This window comes from Pollachius pollachius, assembly GCF_949987615.1.
Source record: "Pollachius pollachius genome assembly, chromosome: 19".
Lineage (NCBI taxonomy): Eukaryota > Metazoa > Chordata > Actinopteri > Gadiformes > Gadidae > Pollachius > Pollachius pollachius.
The window spans coordinates 15,530,004-15,557,910 of NC_136952.1; the positions used below are offsets into that span (position 1 = coordinate 15,530,004).

The following is a 27,907-nucleotide window of genomic DNA, read 5'->3' on the forward strand; positions in this document are numbered from 1 at the left end:
ATAAATTGGCTCAATGATACAAGATGCAAAATAAATAATTAATGTTGCGATATCTGATTGAAACATAAACAGACGAGAATAACTTTTAGAGCATGGGTGTGTCACAATACTGCCGCGTTCATAAAAACTCGGAGTTTACCTCTCAGGTTTCCGACTTCCGAAATCGACAACGATACACGATGGCTCATTGCTGAATCCATAAAATAAAGGCTGCATTATTTTTGGAAACATGTAGAATATAGGAGAAGCCGCAGGTGAGTGCACGTTTGAGATTATAGAAATAAGGAAATATCTATATTTATATATTATTTGGAATATATAGGGAATGTGAGGTTCACGTCATAACGCGCCATGTTTAGAGGTCTTTGGTCGGAGGTAACTTCAAATTCTTGATATTCTCAAAAACGCATCGCATGATTACCCATCGGGGTTTGGGGTTTAATCTCAACAAACGCTTTTATAATTATTTTAATCATACAAGGACAACCGGAGCTCTGGAAGTTGGACAACTTTTCAATTCATCGGAACTCGTTTTGTCCCAGTATCGACTGGAACGCAGCGTATGAGAACGCCGCTCTCTCGGTGCTGTAGTCCTACATCGTGTTCTTTCCTCTGTGTTTCTACCAGAAGCTAACAGGATTTGGACTACAGTTCCCATTTGTTCACGAAACGGTTTCTTAACCATTAGCCAATCGTGTGTAGTGTGTATCAGAACCCTATTCGCTGCAACCTGTCGTACGTAGTTTACAGTGTATACTTCATCACATGAACCCAAACAGGCCGTCTCCTGTAGGGTAGGGTAGTAGGCCCGACATGGTTATGGTTCGCTATGTGCGATTACTGCCAGTACTGCAATTGACCTTCGCCAAAGCTGCCAGTCGCTGGGGCTGACTGCAAAAACACTGCTGAACCACGTCGTCTCACATTACGGTAAAACCACTAAGAAATGCATCGTATAAGTGTTACGTGGGTGTCTTGCGAGAACTCCTCTCGGATCCAGCAGTCCTACTGTGATATTATGAATCCAAAATCTGACTTGTCAGACTGCTATTGACCCAACTGACAGGCCATACAAAACCGTTTTACGCAGAGCTACATTAAGCCCATATGTGAGCCAAAGATAATAATATAACACTTGTTATACAGTGATATAATAACGTAATTCAATTGTATTCAGAACTGTTTCGTGAAGATTTGCTGACGGTCTGCATGGATCTAGGGTCAGGGTAGGCTACTAATAGTATAATCTTTTCCCTTCCGAAGTTTTCCCTTCCAAATCCGATTTTGGGCTAATTTGAACAGAAACACACACACACACACGCACGCGCGCACACAAACTGTCTGTCTGACTGACTGACTGACTGACTGACTGACTGACTGACTTCTCCGTGGAAGATCTTTCAATTATGTTTACTCTAAGTAAACCCAGACTTGTAATAAATAAATACAATCCTAAACTGAAACGTTTATTTGGTAGTAGCCTATTTTACTCGCTGGTATAACATGTTGAGTATAATAATAGCAATAACAATAGCACCACATTTAATGAAAGAGGAATGCAGATTTGATTTAAAATGTATTTTATTTTAAAACGTATTCAACATTATTAAAATGTTTATGTTCAACTTTCATGGAGGGTGATGGGGACCTTGGCTGGTGACTTTATAGATGCTCTTTATTTTTGGTAGGGAAGATGGCATAGGGAAATTTTCCACATAACGACCACCATTCAAGCACTTTGAATGACCATGTGCTTGAATGGTGCTACATAAATAAACGTGCCTTTCCTTTCTTAATGCCATTCAACTAAAATAATATATATGTCACACTAACTAGCTAATTTAAGCTTAAACTGAAGCTACAGGTTCTCACACATTTTACTTTTATACTAAAGCTTGTAAACAAAAAATGTAAATAACACCAAACCTAAATAGCTTGCAATCTTTCCACTTTGTTACCCTTGATTTTCAATGTTCCTGCACATTGTGCATTGGCCCTAAAATTGGCCTGTTTTCATTGAGGCGTTGTCCCCTGGGTTGGTCCTACGAAAACGATTTATCGCTACCTGTTAATCAATGTCCATACACCTTGACAATAATTATCATTGACGAGAGACTGACCATATTTGTAGTCCAATGCTGAGTAAAACATTGCCCCATGACGTAAACAGAAAGTGGGTAACAAGTCAAATGTGCATTCTAGCGTATTACTGTTTTCAAAGGGACAAGTATGTGACCAAGGAACTTGTATTCTGTTGACTTTCAATGGGGCCCTGGAGCAACAAAACAACAGCAAATCTTGAGGAATGTTAACGTTAAATGGATTCTTGCTCCACTCATCCCATAAGGACAAGTCCTTAGGAGGAACAGTAGTAGATTGTTATAGACTTTCTATGGCAGATTATTTTATTAGACTTTCTATAGCAGATTTTTAAGAAGAGAGATGGCAGAGGTGATGGGGACAGTGGGACTACGGGAACAATAGGTTATCGCAGCTGTCGAGAATGCTGCCTGTAGGCTTTTGCGACAGGAGGAAGGCAATGAAATGCTTTTCAAAAAGATACCAAAATATAACAATGAAAGAGGTTAAAATTAGGTTGCGATATGCTGGGCTTTTCTTGTAGCGTCGTTCTAGGCTACTCAACTGTTTAGTATGTGAAAATCTCTGCCAAACAAGTTTGTCTACTTTGAAATTGTCAAAGGACTGGTTGTTCTTGGTCAACACTCTTGTTCAAACTGTCGACTATATGATAACATCACCCACCTAAACCCTTGTTTCTGAAACATGACCCCCCCTCTCTCTCTCTCCGCTGTTGACAGGTGTGCGCCGCCCCACTCGCGTCGGCAGTGCCAGCAACATGTCCATGTTCAGCACGGGCGTCCTGGTGCTCACGGCGCCGCTCCACACGCTGCCGCTGCGCATCACGCCGGTGCTGAGCTCGGCAGCGCGCGTGGTCAAACACACGCTGTACGTCCACCTCCACCCGGGCCTCAACCTGTCGGCCTGCAGCGGGAACCAGCCCAGGCCCGTCTTCATCCCACCCGTCCCCGACCTGTCCAAGGCCATCTCCCGCCTCTACAGCAACGCGGCCGACGTCTGCGGACATCTGGACGTGCGCGTGTTGCTCACCAACGTCCGCGCCGCCCAGCCGCCTGAAATCCAATCGCCCGGCGGGATTGTCGGCCCATTCCCCGCGCCCCAGCTCCTCTCCCACTCCCCGGAGGTGGTGCTGACTGACTACCCGCTGCAGGACGCGGAGCAGTCGTCCCGGGTGGGCCAGTGTCTGCAGCGCTACGCGGGCCACTGCTACGTGTGCAGCCCCACACTGGCCTCGGTGCTGCTGCAGCCCCAGCTGGAGGAGCTGCAGGCCGCAGAGGAGGAGGAGGAGCAGGAGGGGGGCCGGGAGGGGCCCGGCAGGGGGGCGGAGCCCCTGGAGACGTACAACGACGTGGTGGTCGGCGGCACCTTCGACCGGCTCCACAGCGCCCACAAGACGCTGCTCAACATCTCCTGCATGCTGGCCAAGCGCCGCTTCGTGATCGGCGTGTGTGACCAGGAGATGCTGAAAAGTAAATAATCGAAACATCAAAACACTGGAATCAACAAAACCTGAAACTTACCTGAAGCTGGAATCAACAAAAACTGATATAATAGCCTTTAAAGAGCCATACAGCAATACAGGATTTTGGATTCAAACTAAATCCTAAAATGGAACAGAGACAATCAATGTAGAACTTTTAGGCCTGTTAGGAATGATATATTCTGCTTGATAAGATATCACTGACTTTGTTTTAATATTTTATTTCCTTTCAATGAGCCCTTAGATTATTAAAATATGCTGCAGGAGATTGTATTCACATTATATATTAATACTTCATACCAACTCTGCCCTCCATTACAGTCAGCTGGAAAACAACGGATTAAGTCGTGCTGAAGTGTAGAGCGGGTTGTCTATAGTAAAGCTCTATGTAAATGTTAAATCATCAAAGTGTAGCCAAATCTAATGTTGACAGAGAGAAAGACCCTTTACTACAGAGGCATCATCTTAACACAAACTAAAGTGTTGCTTACAACACCCATTATTGGTCTGCTTCTTTAATGTACCAGGGCAGTGGACTAGCTGGAAGATAAGTCTCCTACCCGTTCCCTTGTACATAAAAGGACACCGATTGTCCTTTTATGTACAAGGGAACACAGTGTTTTGAGAGACGCCTGTTTGTTGCGATGTTATCTATGTGGAAAGGTTTTTGGAAAAGTTATAGTGACATTGCCGAAGCACACAAATGGCCCAAAATACTACAAAATAATAAATAAGGATTAAGATAGTGAAACTGTTGATGTTCCCTGTAACATGACCCGACCTCAGTGATGTAATCTGTGTGTGTGTGCTGCGTAGGGAAGGTGCTGAAGGAGCTGATCGAGCCCTACCCGGTGCGGGTGGAGCGGCTGACGGAGTTCCTGCAGGACGTGCGGCCCTCCCTGCAGGTGGAGATCGTGGCCCTGGACGACCCCTTCGGCGTTTCTGTGGTCGACCGCCAGCTGCAGTGCATTGTGGTCAGCGAGGAGACTCGGCGGGGAGGCGAGGCCGTGAACACCAAACGCCTGGAGAACGTACGTCTTTCCTCCAGTCCGATTATTTTTATCTTATGTTTTCATAACGCTTTTATCCAAAGAGACTTACAATACAGTACATTTGTCAGAAGAACCATTGTTACAACCACTGGCTATCGATGGAATATTCTTTTTTTCTTTGTCTCTTTTGATTATTAAGCCGTTTAGCAAAAACTCTATTGTTGCCCTGAATAGAGCAAAAGATGGCTCGCCCAACTGTTGCATATGTTGATATGTTGATTTATTTTATAATAGCTGTAATCATGTGACTGTTATTATGAGTTTATAATGTGTTATGCTAATGGTATGACTGCCCGTTTAAACCGCAACTTAGCAAGTAAAAATGTCTGCAGTTTGAAGCAATTTGCAGTTTGTGAAAGCATTACCGGACGGGAGATCAGCAAGTCAAATAGATATTTGCAGTAGTAAACAACTTCAAATATTTTCTCAACAACAGGTTTTCAAGACCTCAAGTCACGACACCCGATATATAAATACCACGAGAACAAATCGGGCACTTGTTATTCGACTGTTTCCTGAAATTCGTGAATCGGTGCTTGTTCTGTGAGCGATGTTCAGGTCTTTAGAGCCCTGCCTGCTCTCATGAGTGCCTCTTGTGACCCCCGGCCTTAACATGGGTTTTGGTTAATTGGATGTAAATTGAGTATTGCTAAAACAAACAAACGTCCAGGTGTAAATCAAGCCGACACACTCTGTGCCAGGTGTAACGGGGGTCTCTGCTGTGGTCCTCAGGGTCTCCCAGGCTTGGTCCTGCATGAGATCCAGCTGCTGAAGGACGCCCACCACACGGAGACGGAGGAGGAGAAGATCAGCTCCTCCAGCCTGCGCTCCCGCCTCCTCGGCACGCTGCTCACCCCGCCCAAGGTCAGTGGAGCCCCCCCTACCCCCCAACCCCACTGTGGACCTCCACAATGCCATGTGGAGGATGAGGATGAGGGGCTGTGGGGCGTCGGGTTTGTTTTACCATCAGGTGTAATGTTGGTTGGCCGTTACCTTGGACTGTCAAGAAATAAAACAGAAAATATTTATGAGAATGGAATACAAATTTTTCCATTGTCAGCTGTCTTTTTTTATCCGACCACCGCGAGCCACGCATCACCTGATCTGGTAACACACTTGCTATAAATGATAGTACTGGGCAGTAATTCATCTTTTTATCATCACTCCTATCCTTTTTTTGGATTATTTATACTAATCCCAAATGCTTTCCAATTTGGTCGACGCAGATATTCCCATCATCTGACCTGTGATTGGTTGCCTTTCAGGACGCCTCCCACCTCCCTCCTCTCCCCTTCGTGATTGGTCTGACGGGGTGCAGTGGCAGTGGGAAGAGCTCCATCGCCGGTCGGCTTGAGGCACTGGGTGCGGCCCGTATCGACTGCGACAGGCTGGGCCACCTCGTATACCAGACGGGGTCGGCGGGCTACCACCGCGTGCTGCAGGAATTTGGCTCTGGTGGGTACAGTGGTTTAGGTGAAGGAAAAATGACATGACAGGGGTGTTATTACTGTTTTTAGTTACATTATATAGAGATTATAGGGGCTGTAGGTATGATCCCAGAGGCGTAAAAGGAGCAAAGGAAGAGTGAAATTCGGAAACTAAACCACCACAAAGAGTCCCTTCTCTCTCTACTCACTCCCTCCCTATGTTTATAACATTTAGAAGTGCTGCAGTACTTCTAAAATCGATATTGGCTCACGTAGAGGAGGACGAAGTCAATCAGAAACAGATCTTCTCACTTATTATTTCACTCATTGACGGGATGGCTAGGCCATTTCTAACAAATTACATCCAAATAATAGCTCTTGAATCTTAAAAATTACAAATAAAAGAAAGTGTTTTTTGATGCATGTATTTGTAAAGGTTGGTGTTTGTGTGCAATTCATTTTTAGAAAGCTCTCCCTTTTTGTTGTTCATTTTAGATCTTCTTAACGAGGACAAGTCCATTAACCGGCGGGAACTTGGAAGGAAGGTGTTCGGGAGCAAGGTGTGTGTTGTTGTGTGTGCGGGTCGGTCTGTGTGTGTTTGTGTCTTTGTCTCTGTCTGTCTGTTTGCCTGTGTGCCATGCCACTATGTATTTTAATCCATTGATGTTCCCGCTTCTCCACAGGAGCGGTTAAAGGTGCTGACGGACATAGTGTGGCCTGAGATAGCCCTTCTGATTAAGGAGCAGATTCAGCAGGCCAGGGATCAAGGTACTGTACTTAGATAACACACCAGCTTGTAATGAATCTCCTGCAAGGGAACTTTAATTTGTATCCTGTTACTTGTTAACTTGCATGAATCAAGAAGTGGCTTGCGATGTTTTATCATCATCACAGCGGGTCGTTAAAAAGGAAAGTCCTTGGTCACTGTCAATGGCTTTTGATATTGCGGTCTGTTTTGTGGCGCACCGAGGGATCTTTTCTGATGGTCATGTGACTTGTCTCTCCAGGTAAAGAGGTGTGTGTGATGGACGCAGCGGTTCTGCTGGAGGCGGGCTGGACAGACATGGTCCATGAGGTCTGGGTCACACTGCTGCCGGAGGAGGAGGTGAGACAGAACCTCCCAGCTCATTGGTCCATATGCACCCCCCACCGCCTTACCAAGTTAGCTTCTGAAGGTCGTTTGTGGCACTAGCCAGTTATTTATGTATTTGTGTTATTATTGAACGTGTTATTTAGGGGAGGGTTTACAGTGAAGGTTTAGGAGCAAGTCATCAAGGTACTTGCCCAAAGACGCTACAGCTTGACTTCAGACGGTGGCAAGTTGAACCCTCTAACCTCAGAGGGACAATGGTATTCTGACCAGCAGGGCACCGATAGCCTGTCAGAAGTGTATCACAGGAGCAGGGAAGTGTTGTTATAGCGTGAGGTGCTAGATTCTGAGATTATAGGGTAAGAACCCCAATGTCTTCCTGTAGGCGTATATCGGAACTCACTTAGTCGCTTTGGATAATTACGTCTGCTAAATTAGTGCTATAGGTCAAATGTGATATGTTAAATGGAGATTACACCAGTAATGTTGAATACTTGATTCCGATTTGGTCAATTACAGGATACCCTCTGCCTTTTAAACCGTTGCCGATCAATGCGCTACAAATCCCCACAGCAAAAGAAAATAGTCTCAAAACGCCTGTTTGAGTTCAACATTCCCAACAAAGTTCCCAGTGAGGTTCTCCACATTGGTGCATCAGATCTGACCCATACTGGATCAATGTTCCCCCAGGCCGTGTCCAGGATCATGGAGCGGGACGGGGTGAGCCGGGAGGACGCCCTGCGCCGCCTCCGGAGCCAGCACCCGACCGGCCAGCAGGTGGAGCGGGCCAACGTGGTGCTGAGCACGCTGTGGGAGCCGGCGGTCACGCAGAGACAGGTCAGACACAGCCACTGCTTTCATATAGGAACGCATGCACGCTCGCACAAACCGGTACCTTTTAAGGTTTGTTCTGGATTCTGTGTTTAATGTGGTTTCGTGGCCATAAGAAGGGGCAGGACCTGTACAGATATTTTTTATAGTAACGCAGTGCTTAATCTCCGCATCCACATTATGAACTGAGTTTACACTGCACTTAAAACAACCGCACGGTTCAGTGCGGGAGGTATAGGATTTTGGATAAAGGCATAAGGTAGATTCTGTTCATGAGGTCACATTGCACACACTTCACACCTATTAGAAGTAGTTTACAAAAGAGTTTCATTCATTGAGGAGGGGTATGGGGGAATGTTGAGGACAATAATAACTAGAGTTCTTCCCGGGTCGGGGCAGTGTCTGGTCGGAGGTTAGTCTCTCCTGGCCTGGGGACACATAGAGCAGCTAGAGACAGGGTAACAGGGAATTAACCAAAGTATCCCCTGGTCCTTTAGCCAGTGTCCATTTAGGGATTTCAGAGCATTCAAGTCCTTCTTATAATTCCTCTTCTTTTCTTCAATAGTCAGTTACCCAGCTCTGCCTGGGTAACTGACTGGCATCCTCTCGGTTCATGGTTGATGAGAGGCTGTCTGTTTATGACGGGAGAGGCTTTATTAGGGAGTGGTTGCAGGTGAGGCTGAATGCCCAAACAGCAGCAGCAGCAGTGTGTGTCCCGGGGGCCTAAGTCTCGGCCCAGCCTGTGGGGAGGAACTTGGCAGCCTGGTTCCCACAATACATGTACTATTTATAAAGGCACATTTTCTAATACAATTTCACAGCCCACATTAAAACACATCCACCATGTGTGATTTCTAACACATGACATTTAGTAACCTTGAAACTCTGTCGTTCCAAGGTTCTCAAGGCCTGGAACCTGCTCCAGGAGAGAATCCTCCAGAGGCGGGCTGCGCACCAGGACCCGCACTAAAGACTGTAAGACTGGGGGGAGCTCAGCGCTGCACTGTTCAACCTGAGGGATTTCGGCCTTTTTATAGAGCACACATCTGAGACAACCCACCAATCACAGCAGGCCCTCAGTGGTCACGTGACCAAGGCAGGGTGTGCATGACGGGTGAATCGACAGGTTTTTAATGGAAAGTTTTTTTCTTCAAAACGACAAGACCGCTGGTGAGGAATGTTGAACTGGGGATGTGGAGCTGTTCAAGTTGCTTTGGCGATGAAGAGGTACTGCGGCCATTTGTGGTCAGAAGGCTCAGAGATCCACTTGTGGATATTAACCTGAGTCAACTGAACATTTTATCACATTTAGTAGATCCTAACCAAAAGATTAGATTTGGAACAACTGCTGACACTTTTTACTAAAAAGAATTCTGTAATCAATCAAAATAAAGAAGGAAATATATATATATATATATATATATATATATATATATATATAAAGATTGTAGTGATGTTACAGCATAATGTAACGATAGTTTACCCTGAAAATTATTAAACGGAGAACGGGTCGACTTGTCATCATTTTTCATTGTATTGCACTCAACAGAGGATTGCCCAGTTTAATATATCTCTATAGTCAATCGAGAGATTTATCTTCCTTTGATCACCTTTTAATATTGTCAAATTCCTCGACTGTATAGGGAGGCCAACGTGTTTATTAGCATGGCTTGGAACAACAGCATACAAAACCATTTACTTCACCTTACTACTTACGTACTTCACAATGTCTAGGAACAGGCAGCAGTTTATAAAAAAAAACAATATTTTTGTTTAAAGGTATGTGTATTTTATAAAAAAAAAAACACAAATGTTGTTATAGCTATACATTATAGCGCATATGTTAGACTTGTAAATTCCTGTAGGGAGTTTGTAAGGCAACAAAGAAGATAAAAGTGAAATTGTTCTTGAACTGGTGAATGCATTCCTTCCACACACTGTCCATCTGTTTGCTTGAAGTGGCTGGTGGTGTTGAATTTTAAGTCCTAAACGAGTTTCATACAAATCCATGTCCAGCTCTGGTCAAATTAGAACAATTCTGCATACGCAAAACAAATGATGCTAGAAGTCTCGCGTGGTGACTCTCAGTTTTGCCGAGCACAGCGCCTCCCCGTGGTCGTTGGTGGCTCTGCAGGAGTAAATCCCAGAGTCCGACTGTTGCAGGCCGGTGAGGACTAGCGAGCAGCTCCCCTCCTCGCTTTGCTCTGCAGTCGTCCTCGATGTTTCCTCCAACCGCTCGTCGTTCAGGAGCCACTCTATGGCAGGTTGAGGATAACCTGTATATTTACAAGGGATGAGTTTTAGTTTTTCTATAGCACCTTTTAAACACAAAGTAGCATTGACTCAGCCTTTAGACAGGAATAACATGAAGGACAATTAGTGAAAGACAAAATAACATACCTTATAAGAAAGTAGGAAAAAGAAAAGACAACACTGTTCCATTGTGAGCCCTAAGAAAAGTGCTAAAGCATACCTCAGCTGTTGTGGTGGTTTGTTCCAGATTAAATGAAGTGTCAATGCTTAGTTTGAACCCTGGGTACAGTATAGCAGGCCTTTCCCTGCATACCTGAGAGCTATGTGCTTCCCAAACTGTTGGGTCTTCTGTAGGCCTAACCACACGACCGTCACTACAGCTCAACCCTTCATCGGTCAAGCCAGAAAGGTTTTCATTTGACATAATGAAATATTATCAGTTAGATGTATTATTGTTAAGGACTATAGGAACTAATATTATACTACTATCATTTAGCATCATTATTGTGGTGGCCCTAGAAGCTAAGGCGTAGGCCTACTCTATTTCTGGTCTAAACTTTGTTTAGCAGCAATAATCAACATATATAATAATATCTATATTAAATATTAAACATTGTCAAATCTGCTCTAGCAATGACTGCATTACATTAATTCCATCAAAGCTGCTCAAAGGGAAAATGGCAGCAGAAGTGATGTTTCTGTCTCCCGCTCTTTTGTTGTTGTCCCGGTGTGCCTTAGAGAGCATGTAGGGCTCCAGGCTCTGGTCGCCATGGTGATGAAGACAGGGCGCACTCGTTCTCAAAATGGTTGACCGGACAAATAAAAGAGAAATGTTCTCTGTAGCCAGGGGGAATTACTGCATGGGCTTGCACTTATATAACACAACCAAAAGAGAAGAAGATGAAGAAAGAAAGGCGATGTCAGTGTGTCGTACCGTCGACCACGCAGCTGAGTCGGGCAGTCCCCCCCTCCGCCAGCACGGCGTCCCTCAGGGTCTCCTTGAAGCGGGGCTCCTTATGGAGCTGCTCGTCAAGCCTCTCGATGGCCTGCTCCGCCTCGCCGCCCCACACCAGCTCTGCAGGAGCGCCAAGCAACACGTTAGAGCTGACCTGATGCCACACACCACTACTGAAGCCTGCTTTATACTTTATAGTTGACCTGACTTAAAACACCACTACTGAAGCCTGCTTTATACTTTATAGTTACCTGGCTTAAAACACCACTACTGAAGTCTGCTTTATACTTTATAGTTACCTGACTTAAAACACCACTACTGAAGTCTGCTTTATACTTTATAGTTGACCTGACTTAAAACACCACTACTGAAGCCTGCTTTATACTTTATAGTTGACCTGACTTAAAACACCACTACTGAAGCCTGCTTTATACTTTATAGTTGACCTGACTTAAAACACCACTACTGAAGCCTGCTTTATACTTTATAGTTGACCTGACTTAAAACACCACTACTGAAGCCTGCTTTATACTTTATAGTTGACCTGACTTAAAACACCACTACTGAAGCCTGCTTTATACTTTATACTTGACCTCACTTAAAACACCACTACTGAAGCCTGCTTTATACTTTATACTTGACCTCACTTAAAACACCACTACTGAAGCCTGCTTTATACTTAATACTTGACCACTTAAAACACCACTACTGAAGCCTGCTTTATACTTTATAGTTAACCGACTCTGACCGGACATTTTGTCCACAAGCCCATATAGGGAATGGAATTGTTAACTGATCCTCATTTATAATAGAACCATAGAAATACAATAAAACACCTATAATGTAGAAAAACAGGGATTTCATCATCTGTGAAAATACCCATCATGGGGTTAACCTTTGAAGTAGTTAAGTGAGATGTACAACTAAATGTTACTTTGAAATATAGTACTGTTACTGTATTACAATCCCACAGTCATACCGTGAGGAGGTACTGAATAAATTGTACCTGAGTGCAATACCCAAGCAAACACCATCCGTAACCAGAGGAAAAAAGTAATGATTACTACACACTACCAACGTGATGGTCAGGTTGGCCAACTCTCACTCTGCTGGCGTGTGACACACTTTCATCTGCAGCCTCACGCTACCCAATCAGTGTTTAATTCTCATTGTTAAACCAAGCCAACAAATTAGACTGTAGATGATAGCGTGGCGCTGTCTGGTGAATGACTTCCTGATTGCTGCACGATGCTTATCTCTGTAGATTAGACAGCGGGAAAAGTTCACGGACGGGAACACGTCTTTGATCTTCATCAGTGAATGAACCCGTGTGCCAATTATTGGGTTAATGTAATGTCAGATATTCTGAATTTGTGCTTGTTTCCCTGGGTGAAAGGAGTCCTGGTGTTGGCGTAGTCGGGCTATATCCTTAAATCTTAGAACTAAGCTCCAGCTCACCTCACATGTGTATGGAAGCTGCATACTTTTTAAATCCTTGGTGGTTAATTTAATCCAAATACTATGTGCATGTGATTAAGTGCGTGGCGGGCAGCTTGGATTTTGATGCCCATGGCATCGAAGTCTCCCTCAAGCCGGGTACACAACGTTGGCGTCCCTGTGTAGAAGGAATCGGAAAGGAGAGATGCTTATTGCTTACCCTCGCTGGGCTCTGTAGGTAAGTCGGGTCGGAAGGACAGGGCCGTCATCCGGTTGAGGGCCTTTACAGCCCAGGCTGTTTTCTACCACACACACACATATGAACACAAACACACAGGATTCAGTTTATGAAGATCCCAGATATCTTTTGTTGTAGAAAACGACCAAGCAACATCCAGAACAACAGAATCTCTCTCTCTCTCTCTCTCTCTCTCTCTCTCTCTCTCTCTCTCTCTCTCTCTCTCTCTCTCTCTCTCTCTCTCTCTCTCTCTCTCTCTCTCTCTCTCTCTCTCTCTCTCTCTCTCTCTCTCTCTCTCTCTCTCAATTTGAAGCACCCAGTCCCAGGTTCTCATGATAAGAAGTATGAGTATGATTGGCCTACACCACTGTGCTTTGTTAAGTGTAGTAGTCGGGCCACTACACCCGTCCATGAATCGGATGAGGTGTGTTTACCTTCCACTTGTGGCGCGCCAGGAAGCTTTTCATCTTCTTCTTGCTCAGAGTCCTGTTTCTGGTGGGGGGGCGGGAGTAGAACGCCATCCAGGGGTGGGCTAACGCCTGGTCACATGACAGCCTGCTCCTAGAGGGGGATGGGGGGAAGACAAACACTCTTATGTCAATCAACATTGCATTTCTGTCTCATTGAGAGCATTATCCCTAGGTAATACAGTAGGTAGTATGGGGGCCGACTACAGGACAGGATTGGACAAGCTTCACTAAACACACTTCTGCCTAACACACTCTAACACTGACAACTAAATAAGAACCAAATTTCATTCAAACCATTCAGTCTTATATTCCGTACATTAAAAAAACACTGTGGCCCTGAGAGCTCAACACACTGCATCTTAAGAAAACCCACGCAAATAGACAAAACACAAGCAAACTCAGAAAACATGCACAGCATTTTGAAAAATGCGCCCCAAATTCCACCGACTAACAACACAGTACAGACACAGTATATTAAAGAGCTGCGCTGTAATTACCCCAACGGAAGTGCTTCCCGCAATTAAAATGATAAATACACTTTAGCTTTTGCTCCCACGGTTTTATATTGAGTCACAAACCATGGGAACACCGTTGCCGTTTGGTGTAAACTATGGGATTTCAGGGAAATCTGATCAAGACTATTTCCAGATTCCCAGGAAAGATTATGATGGGAAACGAAAAAAACAAAAAACAAACAATGATTGCGCGTCTATTGTTTTCATACGGTAACGTTGATGCAGGCGAAACCGGAGCTCCGGGAAAGGAGCGACACACACACGGCGAAACTGCTGATCCGTGTCCCGCTCGGGTGCGGGTGTGGACTCTTAACTTGGAGTGATTAATCCCGTTTGCAGCCGTTTACAAATCTCAACAGCCACAGAATGGATTTAGTTTAACGGAATGGTTTAGGATCATTCAATTCATGATTTCGTTAGCTTTTATAATGGAGTTCACAAGAAAGTGACAGGCAATCCACCTGGCATTTCATGATAAGCGCTGCAGCAGATGTCACGCAGCAAAATTGATCATTGCAAACTGTGGTGATGGACATAAACTGTGTTCTTTTGCCCTAATAATAATACAAATAATATAGTTTTGGATTTGGGAACACATTTGAATGATACATTAGGCCCACTTGGGCAAAAAAAACAACAACACTGTTATTTCGTGAAATGGGTTGTCTTTTCCCGGGATCTGATTCATCAAATTTTCTGGAAAAATATTAAACCCTATTGTAAACGCAGCGTGTTCCTGTCATGACTTCTGTTGATGGAATTGCTCTCGTATCTTTAAACTGCGCACGTGTTTTCAAATGAATGAGGATGTTTTCTTAATGTGCTTGTGTTTAGTCTATTTGCATTTGTTTTCTTAATGCGTTGCCTTAAACCAACCTCAGGTCCTTTTGCAGCAGGGAGCTGATGAAGCCTCTGGCCTCGTCCGAGATGTCCTCGAAGCTCTCCTCGTCAAACTCGTAGCGGGCCGCCGTCACCAGAGCCTGGGTCTCCGTGACGTTGTCTCCCTGGAAGGGGCTCTCCCCGCTGAGCCTGCCGGCACAAAGACAGACCAGTGTGAACAGGACTGGGAACACTCACCCACTCCTGTAGAGCAGCGGTGTTACTGGTCACTTATCACAACGTTGGACAGCAATTCACTCCTTGCTGGGAGTGATTGGCTAGAAATGATGCGGGTTAAACGGGTTAGCTAGCCGAGGCCAAGGAAGTCCTTTGCCGCCCACTGCTTTAATAGTTGGGTTTGAACGGTTCACAAAATTCACGGTTCTGTTCATATCAGGGTTTTTCAGTTCGGTAGGGTATGTCTTTTGGAAAGTAGGGGATAACACAAGTGAATTGTAAAAAATATATATATATAGCAAAACAAAAAAAAGATATATATAAGTTTGACATTATTTAGTTCTTCCTAAACTAAATCTTGCCACATGAACCAGGCAAACGGCTAAAGCATTGGGGACTTACAGGATGTAACAGATGACTCCGATGCTCCACATGTCAGTCTCAAGGCCCACCGGCTCGTAGTTGACCACCTCGGGGGCCATGAACTCTGGGGTGCCGTGCATCACCTTCAACACTTTATCGGGCTCTGGTAGATGGAGACAAGTAGGTTGAACAACATCAAGAACATCACCATCACTACCAGCACAACCAACACTATCACCAGCCTCTGGTAGACGAAGACAAGAAGGTTGAACAACACCAAGTACATCACCATCACCAACACCATCACTACAACCATCACCATCTGCTAAAGCTAGGCAAGAAGGTTGAAGAACACTCACTACTCACTGATCATATAACCCTTCACAATGAACAGAGGAAAGGGATCTAGGTCAGATTTATTGTGGGTGAAAGGCTGTTAAGTGGCTGTACCAGCACAACCGTTTGCAACATTACTCTTCAAACGGGAACATCCTCATCATGACAAGCTTGACAATAGGGCTGTACGGTATGAACTAAAATTTATATCATGGTATGATTTGAGCCATGGACGGTAACGGTATTCTATCACAGTATGTTAATTTGATCTTCTTAATTCAATATAAATGCTTCTGAATGGGTAAAATACTGGTTAGGCAGCAAAACTGCATAGAAAAAAATGCTTTGGCATCTCAATTTGGCTTAAGTGTGTTTGTGGGCATGTAACGCGTACCTGGGATCGAGTGTTTTGACCATCTCTTTAAAGCCCTTTCTATAGACATTTTGAAACGGGACCATGTCCTTACACAGGTAAACTGTGACGGCGTTTGGTATCGCGTTCCACCGCTGGCTTTTTTTTGTCGTAAGGACTGGCTTTTGAAAATGCCTGCGGAAGCGATGTCTGAGATGCTGAGACAGCTTCACGCTACCAGAGCTCGTGAAGGGACTAATGCACAAGCACGCACACGCAAGAAGGCCGTATCGCTGTCAAATCGGTCCCCGGACAAAGTAACGTTGCGCGGAATTGAAAAAAGAACTATGTTTTGTTACCATATTTTCAGTAGTTGCGTGTAACTTAACTTCTTTGTAACGCGTTACACACAACACTGTCTACCAGTCACACCGGTCTCACGGTAACGTCAAAATCCATACTGGTGTACTTTCTATACCGTTTATACCGTACACCCCTACTTGACCATCTTATTATGGGTTGGTCACGATCCTCCACCCCCCACAAGCCTGAGGGCATGAGCAGTCTAGTGGCAAGGATGTGAAGAAACTTGGTACTCAACTATACTCTAGTATAGTTGATACTAGAGTTTGCACCCCTATACACAGGTTTGCACCCCTATACACTAGTGGTCTGTACCCAATTCCCTCGAGCTTCTAGTGTGAAACCTATACCCGATTGGCACTAGTCCGGGCCCCTCAACCCTAGGCCTGTACCCTACTCTAGTTCTACATTTTTTACCCTATACCAAAGTAGTACTAGTCAGTACCCTATACCCTAGTGGTCTGTACCCTATACCCTAGTGGTCTGTACACCATTGTGGAACTACCTACACTGCTCTCCTCCAGAGTACCTTGAAAACGAGCTGGCCTGCCCTACAAAGTCCCCTTACACCACCAGTCAGCAGCCAGTCAGCATCCAGTCAGGAGCCAGTCATCAGCCAGTCAGCAGCCAGTCAGGAGCCAGTTAGCAGGCAGTCAGCAGCCAGTTAGCAGGCAGTCAGCAGCCAGTCATCAGCCAGTCATCAGCCAGTCAGGAGCCAGTTAGCAGGCAGTCAGCGGCCAGTCAGCAGCCAGTCAGAAGCCAGTCAGCAGCCAGTCAGGAGCCAGTCTTCAGCCAGTCATGTGGACTCACCCAGCTTGCTGGCCAGGCCGAAGTCGATGATCTTGACCTGGACGTCGGTGGAGTCGACGCACACGATGTTCTCGGGCTTGAGGTCCAGATGCACGATGTTCTGCTTGTGCACGTACTGCATGCCCTCCAGGATCTGCTTCATGTAGCGCACGCTGGTGGGCTCCGTGTGCTCGAAGCTCTCGTGCACGATGCGCTCAAACAGCTCGCCGCCTGTGATGCTGGGGGGAGGGATGTCTCGTTTGATTTGACTGAAGGGCGTTTGTTCTACCTTGGCTAAGCCACGACCGGTGAAAGGTATGCTACGTACAAACCTGGGATGATCGGACGATTGCTACACTTTCACTGTGTGGAAATGTAGCAAGTGTGAAACACAAAATATCAATAATTTGAAATGGAAAAGGATTAATGAAAAAGGTTACAACATACTAAAGAATTATGATGACTACCTTTAGCATTTGCGTTATATATGCATAGATAGAGCCTACCTTATAGGATTTTTTTTTTTTTAATTCTCTGCATATACTTTTTAAATGCCAGTGAACCCAAATAATAAATAATAAAAAAAATATATAGAAGTGTAAAATGTGGTTTCTATGATCGTAAACATAGTATTCTCTGCTATTTTGTCACTTATACTAAAATAACAGAGTCATTTAGAAAAACTGGTGTAAAATCTCTGCCGATTAGTTTGTCTGGGGTGGAGGGAGGGGGGGGGGGGGTTAGCCCCTCGGACGTGGCGTTTAAGTATAATTAGAACACTATGAGATTAACAAATGCTGAGAAAATGCTTTGAGTTCTAGGAAGGAAAGGGAGGAGTTATCCTAATGGGGCCACACACCCAAGAAGCTTAACCCTCCTGCACGGCGTCAACACATTAACCGCTCCACAGACGGAGCTCCACACATCCATATGCACCGCGGCGGTAGACTATCCTCACAAGATCGCCACCCTGAGTTAGGAGTAAAATGTCCTTAAACTGGTTACCGGAGACTGACAAATGTTTTTGTTTTCTGTTTTTTCCAAATTACACTTGTGTAGAATACTAAGTTGAAGATCATAGAAGACACACAAAACAGGAAGGCATCCCTTTCAAATGCATCCACTAATTCCACTGCCGTTACGCCCACAGGCAACACCCTCCCCTCCAGACCGGGGTACTCACTACTCCATCACCATGACGACCTCCGAGGCGGTGTCGTACGCGGCGAGGTACTGGACCAGCTTGGGGTGGTGCAGCAGGTTCATGATGTCCATCTCCCTGCGGGCCGCCGCCCGTTCCTTGGCCGTGTGGCCGCGGTAGAACTTGCCGGCGTAGACCTCTCCGGTCTGCTTGTGGCGGAGCAGGAGCACCTGGCCGAACCGCCCCCTGGGGAACGTTCAGGAGTATATAAGTGGAGGGGCTCATGGCTCAGTACGCTCAGGCACCCACCGTGGGCCGTGGTCAGCTAGTGGCCATCTTGGCTCCAAACGCTAGCAGGGTGGGGGAACTGAATGGAACCAAGATGGCCCCTAGGTAAATAAGGCCCATGTAGGACATACACCCTGCAGCGGTCAAGGTTCGAGTGCCACCTGCCCGGGGCCTCCGCCCTACACTACATGTCAATCCCTCCCTCTTTCAACCCACTTCACTGCTCTATCCATAAGTACAAAAGCCCACAATAAATAAATCAATAATCAATAAATCAATCAATCAATCAATAATTAAATATAAATATACAATTTGATCCAATTTGATCTAACATGCAGATACAGAGAGTCTTTTGAGTTAAGATGCCTTTAAGAAGTTTGTTTGGTTTTTCTGAAACAGCTTCAATACATTTACAATGAAACCCAATCATAAGTCCCATACATACACGCCCAGTTTCTTGCCCACGGTGTAGTGGTCGCTGACTGTATTCTTGGTGTCTACGGTCACCGTGACGTACGTTGGCTCCTCCTCCTTTCCCCCTGAAACACAGCACAACATGAAGTTGGAAAGCGTACATTTCGCCAGGACGATGCCAATAATCATAGAGCAATAGTAATTAACAAACCCGATGTCTCTAGTTTGACCAGCTCCGACTCCTCACTCGGTTCACTGGCACCCGAAAAGTTGTAGGCCCTGACGCGGAAGCGGTAGAGAACCTGGGGCTCCAGTCCCGATCGTACCCGCAGGGAGGTGCTCATGCATCGGTTGGCCACCACACTCCAGTCCCCTGCTTGGCCTGGTGCCACCGCCCTCTTCTCCACCACGTAGCCCAGGATTGCGGAGCCCCCGTCGTAGTTGGGGCCGCCCCAGGACAGCACCAAGGAGTGGGTGGACAGCTGGGACACCACGGGGGGGGAGCCAGGCGCTTGGGGAGCCTCTGTGGACAACACACACCTGGAGGTCACCTGGAGGGCCCCTGGAAGACTATAGCAGTGATGGGACATCCTCCCACGATTTGACATGAAACCGATCCCTCAAGGATCTATTCCCATTCCTCTCTGTTTCACTTGGCTCCCATAACCTGTTTTAGTTGGGAAAGGAGTCAAGCACAGAATCGAAAAAAGGCCAAATAGCTGTCCCCTAACAGCTGAACTTAAAACATTAGAACAAGCTGAAATCATTGTTCAGTGCCTCTTGAAGGCCCTGAGCTACATCAACAACAACGATTGCAGCAAACTTAGCTGTACAAAATCATTTGTAATGTGTTCCACATGACCATGAGCAAAACCCCATTTAATTGACATGATTAACAAGCCCCGCCCCCTTCCCCCTCTCACCAATGACACTGAGATAGATGCTGTGGTGCTGAAGGCCATGGCGGTGTCGTACTACCAGCGTGTACGTTCCCCTGTGGTGGGGCATTGTGTGGCGGATTAGCAGCGTGCTTTCTGATTGGGTGCTGCTGGTGCGGGTCTGAGGTCCGTCGACAACTTCCTGGAGGGCAGGGAACATATACCCATGATGCATTGCTCTCCCACTTGCCAAACTCTGACTTTACCTACGCAGTACGCACCTCGCCCAACCATTTCTATCACTGACCTTAACATTTCTACCCTATTTGCTTATCCCCTAACCTAATGGAACCTAATTGCTCAGAATCTGCAGTAGCGTAGAGCAGTCTCATGGAAAAATTTTGAGGAGAGGTATTGGAATGAGAAGGGAAAGAATGGGTGAGGAGGAGAGGGGGCTTTATTCTCAGAAATGCAGGCTTTCTTAGTTTGAATCCTCAAATTGTACCTTGTGTACATTCCCTGCCGATTACGCCGTCTGTTTTGAATCAAAAGTCAAGTGGGGATACACGCGTCACGCCAACACAAGCAACCACATAAGCAGTCAACACACGCAAACACATGTCCTCCTCCACACACACACTCCACCTTTTCTCTGTTGTGGATCCAGCAGCAGGCCACAGGCAGAGAGCTGCTGCTGAAGGAACAGTGGAGTCTGGTCTGAGCTCCACGCTGGACCTCCAACTGCTCCTCAGCGGCCCCAAACTCCACCACCACTCCTGGGGACGCAGAGAACCACAGAAACACCTGGATGTGAGGATACACAACGCAGCGTACGGAACACCACCGGAAGACCCACAACCGGAAGATATAAAAACACAACCAGGAGATACAAAACACAACTAGAAAATACAAAACACAACCAGGAGATACAAAAAACAACCAGGAGATGCAAAACACAATTCACTGAAAAAAAAAGATCAAGCGTAAGCTGACCTTTAAATTTTACTTTAAGGGCTTATTTCCGAATAAAATAACTTTAGGAAATGTTCATGAATTTACCTTTCTTATCAGCCTTTGCCGGAAAAGGGCTTGTGGGTTTAGTGGCAGAGCTCCAAGTGTCTCCGCGCCCCACCTCCTTGATTGTCGCCGTCGGTTTCCATGGTAATGTGGCACTCTTTCGTCTTCCTGTTACCGTCGGGAAGGAAATTGGAGAGGGTTGCAACAACACTGATTGATAAAGAGCAGAGATTTGTATTCTTTGTTTTCTAAATTCTTCTGTCCAAAACAACGTTTGAAGATTTGATTAAAACCCCAACAAAGGACCTTTTGTTAGAGAAATAACATATATATATATATATAGGAGAGATTTGAATAATACAATAAAATAAGCTCAACCACAGTGTGTGCATTACAAACAAGTGTAGGTTTTTGTTTAAATAATGATATATCTGCATTAAGAACAAAGGCATTTGAGACTCAAGGAACAGGATTAGGATGTTTGACCCCTGCTGCAAGGTTCTTCACATCCCAATGTCCACAGTCTCCCTGTAGGCAACATTGTGCAAGATAACCCTAACCCTCTACCTGCACCTTAATCAGAAGTAGGGGAGATTTGAGACTTGTAAAGAGAGATAGCCGTAAAGTGCAGTAAATAACAAATTTCCGAAAATAAACCCCTAATCACTTCCTCCCTACTCTCTGCCCTTGAGAGGTATTGCATTTCACAGACTTGTGAATTCCACAAGGCAGGGTGAATTCCAAAACCTGATCAGGGAACCGATGTCCTGATGGGTCAGAAATGAGAAACTGTCTCATACAGAGGCAGGCACACCTGAAACCGATATCCCCACAGAGTATTGAACTCAATAACTATATATAGCTATATCAGGTCTAACAAGTTACACTCAAATGATAGCTCTTTAATGACTTTCATGTCACATCTGCTTAACATGAATGCATAAATCGTAAATAGCTGGTCGATAATAACCAAAGAGGTTAGCTTCTTTTTGTACCGGGGTTAAAACAACAACTGGATTGTTTTCTGCTTGACTAGAGACCTGAATGTATAGCCGGTGATGTGGTCTAAAGACCTGGCTTACTGCGTTACTGCCTGCCCACCGGTGGAGATAAGAGCTTCATATGGAACACATGTTACCTTTGAAGATACACGGCTACTTTGAAGTAAGAAGCATGATGGGGACAAATACAGGTGGAGTAAACTGGAGGATCCTATTTTAACTGATTGATTAGTCTCTTTCATCCAAACCCACTTACATTGGTGGGTTTGGAAGTACTGTAAGTGGGAGTACATAGACAGGCCAGTAAGGAACATGGTAGGGGTAAGACAGTACAGAGACAGGTCATGCAAGAGCAGGTAGGGGTTAGACAGTGAATACAGAGACAGGTCATTAAGGACCAGGTAGGTGCTAGATAGTGAATACAGACACAGTTCACTGAGGAGCAGGTAGGAGTTAGACTGTACAGAGACAAGTCCTTAAGGAGCAGGTAGGGGTTGGAAAATGAATACAGAGACTAGTCCTTAAGGAGCAGGTAGGGGTTGGAGAGTGAATACAGAGACAGGGTTAATCATCTTGTTCAAGGAGACTGACAGGTGTTTGAACAGAGGACTTTTCAAATGGAAGACAAACAAACCAGCCACTAATCCTGACCCTGCATAATGATCTAATAGACATTAATGCCGTAAGAACAACAGACATGTTATATATACAGTGGGGCAAAAAAGTATTTAGTCAGCCACCAATTGTGCAAGTTCTCCCACTTAAAAAGATGAGAGAGGCCTGTAATTTTCATCATAGGTATACCTCAGCTATGAGAGACAAAATGAAAAAAAAAAATCTAGAAAATCACATTGTCTGATTTTTAAAGAATTTATTTGCAAATTATGGTGGAAAATAAGTATTTGGTCAATAACAAAAGGCCATCTCAATACTTTGTTACATGCCCTTTGTTGGCAATGACAGAGGTCAAACGTTTTCTGTAAGTCTTTACAAGGTTTTCACACACTGCTGCTGGTATTTTGGCCCATTCCTCCATGCAGATCTCCTCTAGAGCAGTGATGTTTTTGGGCCTTCGCTGGGCAACACCGACTTTCAACTCCCTCCAAAGATTTTCTATGGGGTTGAGATCTGGAGACTGGCTAGGCCACTCCAGGACCTTGAAATGCTTCTTACGAAGCCACTCCTTCGTTGCCCGGGCGGTGTGTTTGGGGTCATTGTCATGCTGAAAGACCCAGCCACGTTTCATCTTCAGTGCCCTTGCTGATGGAAGGAGGTTTTCACCCAAAATCTCACGATACATGGCCCCATTCATTCTTTCCGTCACACGGATCAGACGTCCTGGTCCCTTGGCAGAAAAACAGCCCCAAAGCATGATGTTTCCACCCCCATGCTTCACTGTAGGTACGGTGTTCTTTGGATGCAACTCAGCATTCTTTCTCCTCCAAACACAACGAGTTGAGTTTTTACCAAAAAGTTATATTTTGGTTTCATCTGACCATATGACATTCTCCCAATCCTGTTCTGGATCATCCAAATGCTCTCTACCAAACTTCAAAAGGGCCCGGACATGCACTGGCTTTAGCAGGGGGACACGTCTGGCACTGCAGGATTTGAGTCCCTGGCGGCGTAGTGTGTTAGTGATGGTAGCCTTTGTTACTTTGGTCCCAGCTCTCTGGAGGTCATTCACTAGGTCCCCCCGTGTGGTTCTGGGATTTTTGTTCACCGTTCTTGTGATCATTTTGACCCCACAGGGTGAGATCTTGCGTGGAGCCCCAGATCGAGGGAGATTATCAGTGGTCCTGTATGCATTCCATTTCCTAATAATTACTCCCACAGTTGATTTCTTCACACCAAGCTGCTTACCTATTGCAGATTCAGACTTCCCAGCCTGGTGCAGGTCTACAATTGTGTTTCTGGTGTCCTTTGACAGCTCTTTGGTCTTGGCCATAGTGGAGTTTGGAGTGTGACTGTTTGAGGTTGTGGACAGGTCTCTTTTATACTGATAAGGAGTTCAAACAGGTGCCATTAATACAGGTAACGAGTGGAGGACAGAGGAGCCTCTTAAAGAAGAAGTTACAGGTCTGTGACAGCCAGAAATCTTGCTGGTTTGTAGGTGACCAAATACTTATTTTCCACCATAATTTTCAAATAAATTCTTAAAAAATCAGACAATGTGATTTTCTGGATTTTTTTTTTTCATTTTGTCTCTCATAGCTGAGGTTTACCTATGTTGAAAATTACAGGCCTCTCTCGTCTTTTTAAGTGGGAGAACTTGCACAATTGGTGGCTGACTAAATACTTTTTTGCCCCACTGTATATATACATAGAGTGACTTCTAGATTTTTTTTTGCTTTTAATGTTTGTGTGGACAGAGTCGACACAAACATTAATCTCCTGTAAATGCTGGAATGTTAATGGTGGGTGTGTGCATGCATTTGTGTGTTTCTGTTTTGCAAGTGTGTGCTCGTGTGTGTGTGTGTGTGTGTGTGTGTGTGTGTGTGTGTGTGTGTGTGTGTGTGTGTGTGTGTGTGTGTGTGTGTGTGTGTGTGTGTGTGTGTGTATGTGTGTGTGTGTGTGTGTGTGTGTGTGTGCGCGCGCACCCCTGAGTAATTGTCCCAGAGCCTGGCAGCACAGCTGCAACAACTACAATAACAAAACATGGTGTGTGACAGTTACACCCCAAACATTTTGTTCAGTTGGAGACTGGCCTGGGGGAACGGGAGGCAGAAAGAAAGATCAGGTTCCTCCCCCGCATCCAGGTTGAGATCAGAGGAGACTAACATCAAGTGTCTCCTGTTCAGGATGCTCCTGCTCTATCCCTGCCCTGCCTTTTGTCATGTAAAGGAATTCAAATTCAACCGTCTAACACGCCCACCGGGAACAGGTCCACTCTCTATCTTCTTGTATCGCAGACTTTTCCTGTGGTCTTATAAAAACAGAGTTTAAATGCTAGAATTGTTTAACTCAAATTACTGAAACTACAACTCAGCCTCATTTTTATTATACATGATGGGTCATATTAAAGTGGAACTGAACGCTAGACCCGCTTAGTGAGCTTTCCTCCTCTCTGAATGTTAACATTTCACGCTAGTCAAATAGAAGTAGTAGCTTTCCTTCTGTATTACGAGTCGACCAGATCATCTGCGTCTTATAGGTTGGTTCTTAAACCATGTCAATGCAAGAGGGGGAGGATTCCATAGGGGGCTTATCTATGATAGCATTGGCTCTTGATTCAATGGTGTTTCTTTGTATATATTCTTTGGCAGAATAGAAGGATTGTGGGACTTTGATGAGGTACTTGAATGTCTATGACTGTGTACTGTGCAATGCTATTCCGTAATACTTCTGTTTTGTAAGTCAAGCTTTGGTGAGATGGGTCTAGTATGTTTTTAATTAAACAGCTTTTTAACCAAAAGAATACTCACCAATTAAGTTGTGTGTGCGTGCGTGTGTGTGTGTGTGTGTGTGATGTTCTATGACTGTGTACTGTGCAATGCTATTCCCCCCCCCCAGATCTGTTTTTTAAGTCACAACAGTTTTGAGTTTTGGTGAGATGAGTCTAGTGCAGGGGTCAGCAACCTTTTCAACTTGCAGTGCCAGTTTTACATTTTCTCGTTAATGAGTGTGCCTTAAGCAACAATATATTAAAAATTAAGCTGAATTATGACACAGCGACCAAAAACATTTCCAGAAGACCTGGAATTGTACTATTTCCATATAGTCCACAATCATGCATCAACATTTTAAATGTTTTTTTGGTTGTTATATTTGCAACATGGGCTTACAAATTATAATTACATATGTCCCATCTTAAAACACCATTTTCAGAAACTCATTCAAAAACATATTTGCACTGTGAGAAATGTAAAAAACGAGAATATATGAGAATGTTGGAACCATCCACATAAATATCTTTACGACATGTACAGCTTTGCAAAACCATGTGAAGGCGAAGCATACAGGCCACTTGCAACAATATTTTAAATATTTACTTCTCTATTACTCACAACATAGGTTTAAAAGGCTATTAATTGATCCCATTTCAGACCACTGGTTTCTGTAACTAATTTAAACATATTTGCACTGGGAGGAAATGCCCAAAACAGAATAAAGTGCAAAAAAAATCTGTAGTAATGATTATGCTGCTGAATTGTGCTGTGATTTTTTTTAATAATAATAATAATAAAAGAAAAAAAAAAATTTTTAGTTTAGTTTTTTAGTGGTGGCACGCGCGCCTAGGGTTGCCGACCCCTGGTCTAGTGTATTTTTAATGAAACATCTTTAAACCAAAATCAAACTCACAGAACAAGTTGTGTGTGTGTGTGTGTGTCTGCACTGCATGACTCTACAGTGTATAGAAAGTGTGTTTGACATGCTAGTAGTAAGATGTGTGTGATTCTGTCCTGAGTACCCTTTTAGGATTTGTGTGTGTGACTGTACCTGCTGAGGGCGACTCCTCTGTTGGTCCAGGTTGAAGGGCAGGGGACTCTCTGCGATCCCCCTTCTGCTGCTCCTCTTCCACCACCTCCTCCATCTTCTCCACATTCTCCACCTCACACACCTCCTTGCCCCGCGGCCCTGCACTGGGCTGGATGTTCAGCCGGAACGTGGAGATGTAGGTCTTCCTACCCTTTTCCTCCCTCTTCTCCTCCTCCTCCCTCGGACCCCGGCTCATAGCTGAGCTGGGGGCAACGCAGCGGGACGAACCAGGGACTGGACGTGCTCCAGAGCGTGCGTCTCTCTCTCTGTCTGCACTGGACCTCTCTCACGCTCATCTGCTGCCCTGCTGGGATGTCCCAGGGATTCTTCGCTCCTGGCTCGTCTGGTCACCCAAAGACCCTCCTCCTCCTCCTCCTCCTCCTCCTCCTACCGCAGGACACTCCCCCTCTTCCCCGACCTCTCTCTTTCTAGGAAACGGCCCGCATCAAAAGAGCAATTAGCCGGACCACGCATTCCAGCGCCGTTAGTGGCTACAGCAGGGGGACAGGAAGGAGAGGGAGATCGATGGGGAGATGGAGGGCAACGAGGGAGAGGGAAGGGAGGGAGGACACAACATATGTTGAGAACAATTCAAAGTTTGTGTGTGTGTGATAGAGAGGGAGAGAGAGAGAGAGCTTGCAAAAGAGAGAGAGAGTGAGATAGAGAGTGAGATCGAGAGAGGGTGCGGGTGAGTTAAACTAAACATTTCATGTAGCACAAACACAACATTCTACATTGAGCTCTACATGTACACAGAGGCAGTGACAGGGAAACGACACACACACACACACACACACACACACACACACACACACACACACAATACAGCAACACACTGAGTCACAAACACCAATCCCTCCCAGAGCTTCATACACTGCAGCCTACAACACTTACCTGCTGCCCCTCTTTATAAGGAATACCTCCCCGCTCAGAGAAACAACCACACACACACACACACACACACACACACACACACACACACACACACACACACACACACACACACACACAAAGAGACAGACATGTTTCACAACATGTAGGCCCGTTCCCATTCATCCATGCAGAGCAGGCCCGCTAGATGCAGTGAGTGACATCACCTGAGGAATGAAGGAAAACAAGTAGGTCCTACTCCGGCGATTTAACTTCAATTTAACCTCCATGGTAACGCACCTGTGAAAAAACCCTGTATCGCCAAATGGTAGTTTAATCGTTTGAGCGAGCGGACGTGCTGGGACGTGAAGTAGATCACTTTGCTGCTATGAGGTATTTCTTTCTGTTCTTTTCTTCAGATGACAATGCGGTGATATCGGGGCGGCCGCAGGTGAAGTGGCAGGTATACACACGCGACCCAGCGACACAGTGCTTTCGGTGGGGGGACGGCTGTAGGGCGGGTCTGGTGTTCAGGGTGTGTCATGTGCTGCAGTCCTGTTGTCGCTGCGGAAACCTGACTTATGTGCTTCACGTGTAGTTTGAATCACGCTCAATGTATTGTGTCCACCAAGAACGGTGTTCATTAAAATAACTGATTTTGTTTTGTTGTAATCGTATTTCATCTAAGTGTCCTCTGATTTACCGTCTCAGA

The 27,907-nt window shown here is 45.2% G+C and overlaps 2 protein-coding genes across 4 annotated transcripts; one reads left to right on the forward strand and one right to left on the reverse strand.

Annotated features, from left to right (window-relative positions):
- Window positions 1-155: 155 nt before the first annotated feature.
- Window positions 156-9,361, forward strand: coasy (CoA synthase). Of its 2 annotated transcripts, none has more exons than XM_079757223.1 (10): window positions 156-254; window positions 2,820-3,569; window positions 4,397-4,611; window positions 5,365-5,496; window positions 5,898-6,087; window positions 6,555-6,619; window positions 6,743-6,827; window positions 7,067-7,164; window positions 7,840-7,986; window positions 8,879-9,361. In XM_079757223.1, the coding sequence occupies exons 2-10, from the start codon at window positions 2,858-2,860 to the stop codon at window positions 8,948-8,950; spliced, it is 1,716 nt and encodes a 571-aa protein (XP_079613349.1). In that variant the 5' UTR covers window positions 156-254; window positions 2,820-2,857; the 3' UTR covers window positions 8,951-9,361. The 2 variants fall into 2 exon arrangements, with proteins under 2 accessions (XP_079613349.1, XP_079613348.1); XM_079757222.1 differs by lacking the exon at window positions 156-254 and adding an exon at window positions 762-930.
- A 121-nt stretch (window positions 9,362-9,482) lies between these two features.
- On the reverse strand, window positions 9,483-27,658 carry LOC307090526 (myosin light chain kinase, smooth muscle-like). Of its 2 annotated transcripts, none has more exons than XM_079757221.1 (15): window positions 27,496-27,658; window positions 26,287-26,816; window positions 20,888-21,013; window positions 20,474-20,604; window positions 19,874-20,030; window positions 19,162-19,473; window positions 18,982-19,075; window positions 18,291-18,494; window positions 17,129-17,346; window positions 15,307-15,430; window positions 14,725-14,877; window positions 13,298-13,424; window positions 12,846-12,927; window positions 11,168-11,308; window positions 9,483-10,256 (listed from the first exon to the last, which is right to left on the reverse strand). In XM_079757221.1, exons 2-15 carry the CDS (start codon window positions 26,519-26,521, stop codon window positions 10,042-10,044), a joined length of 2,319 nt encoding a protein of 772 aa, XP_079613347.1. In that variant the 5' UTR covers window positions 26,522-26,816; window positions 27,496-27,658; the 3' UTR covers window positions 9,483-10,041. The 2 variants fall into 2 exon arrangements, with proteins under 2 accessions (XP_079613347.1, XP_079613346.1); XM_079757220.1 differs by having other exon boundaries at window positions 26,287-26,753; window positions 27,423-27,658.
- Between the last annotated feature and the right edge of the window lie 249 nt (window positions 27,659-27,907).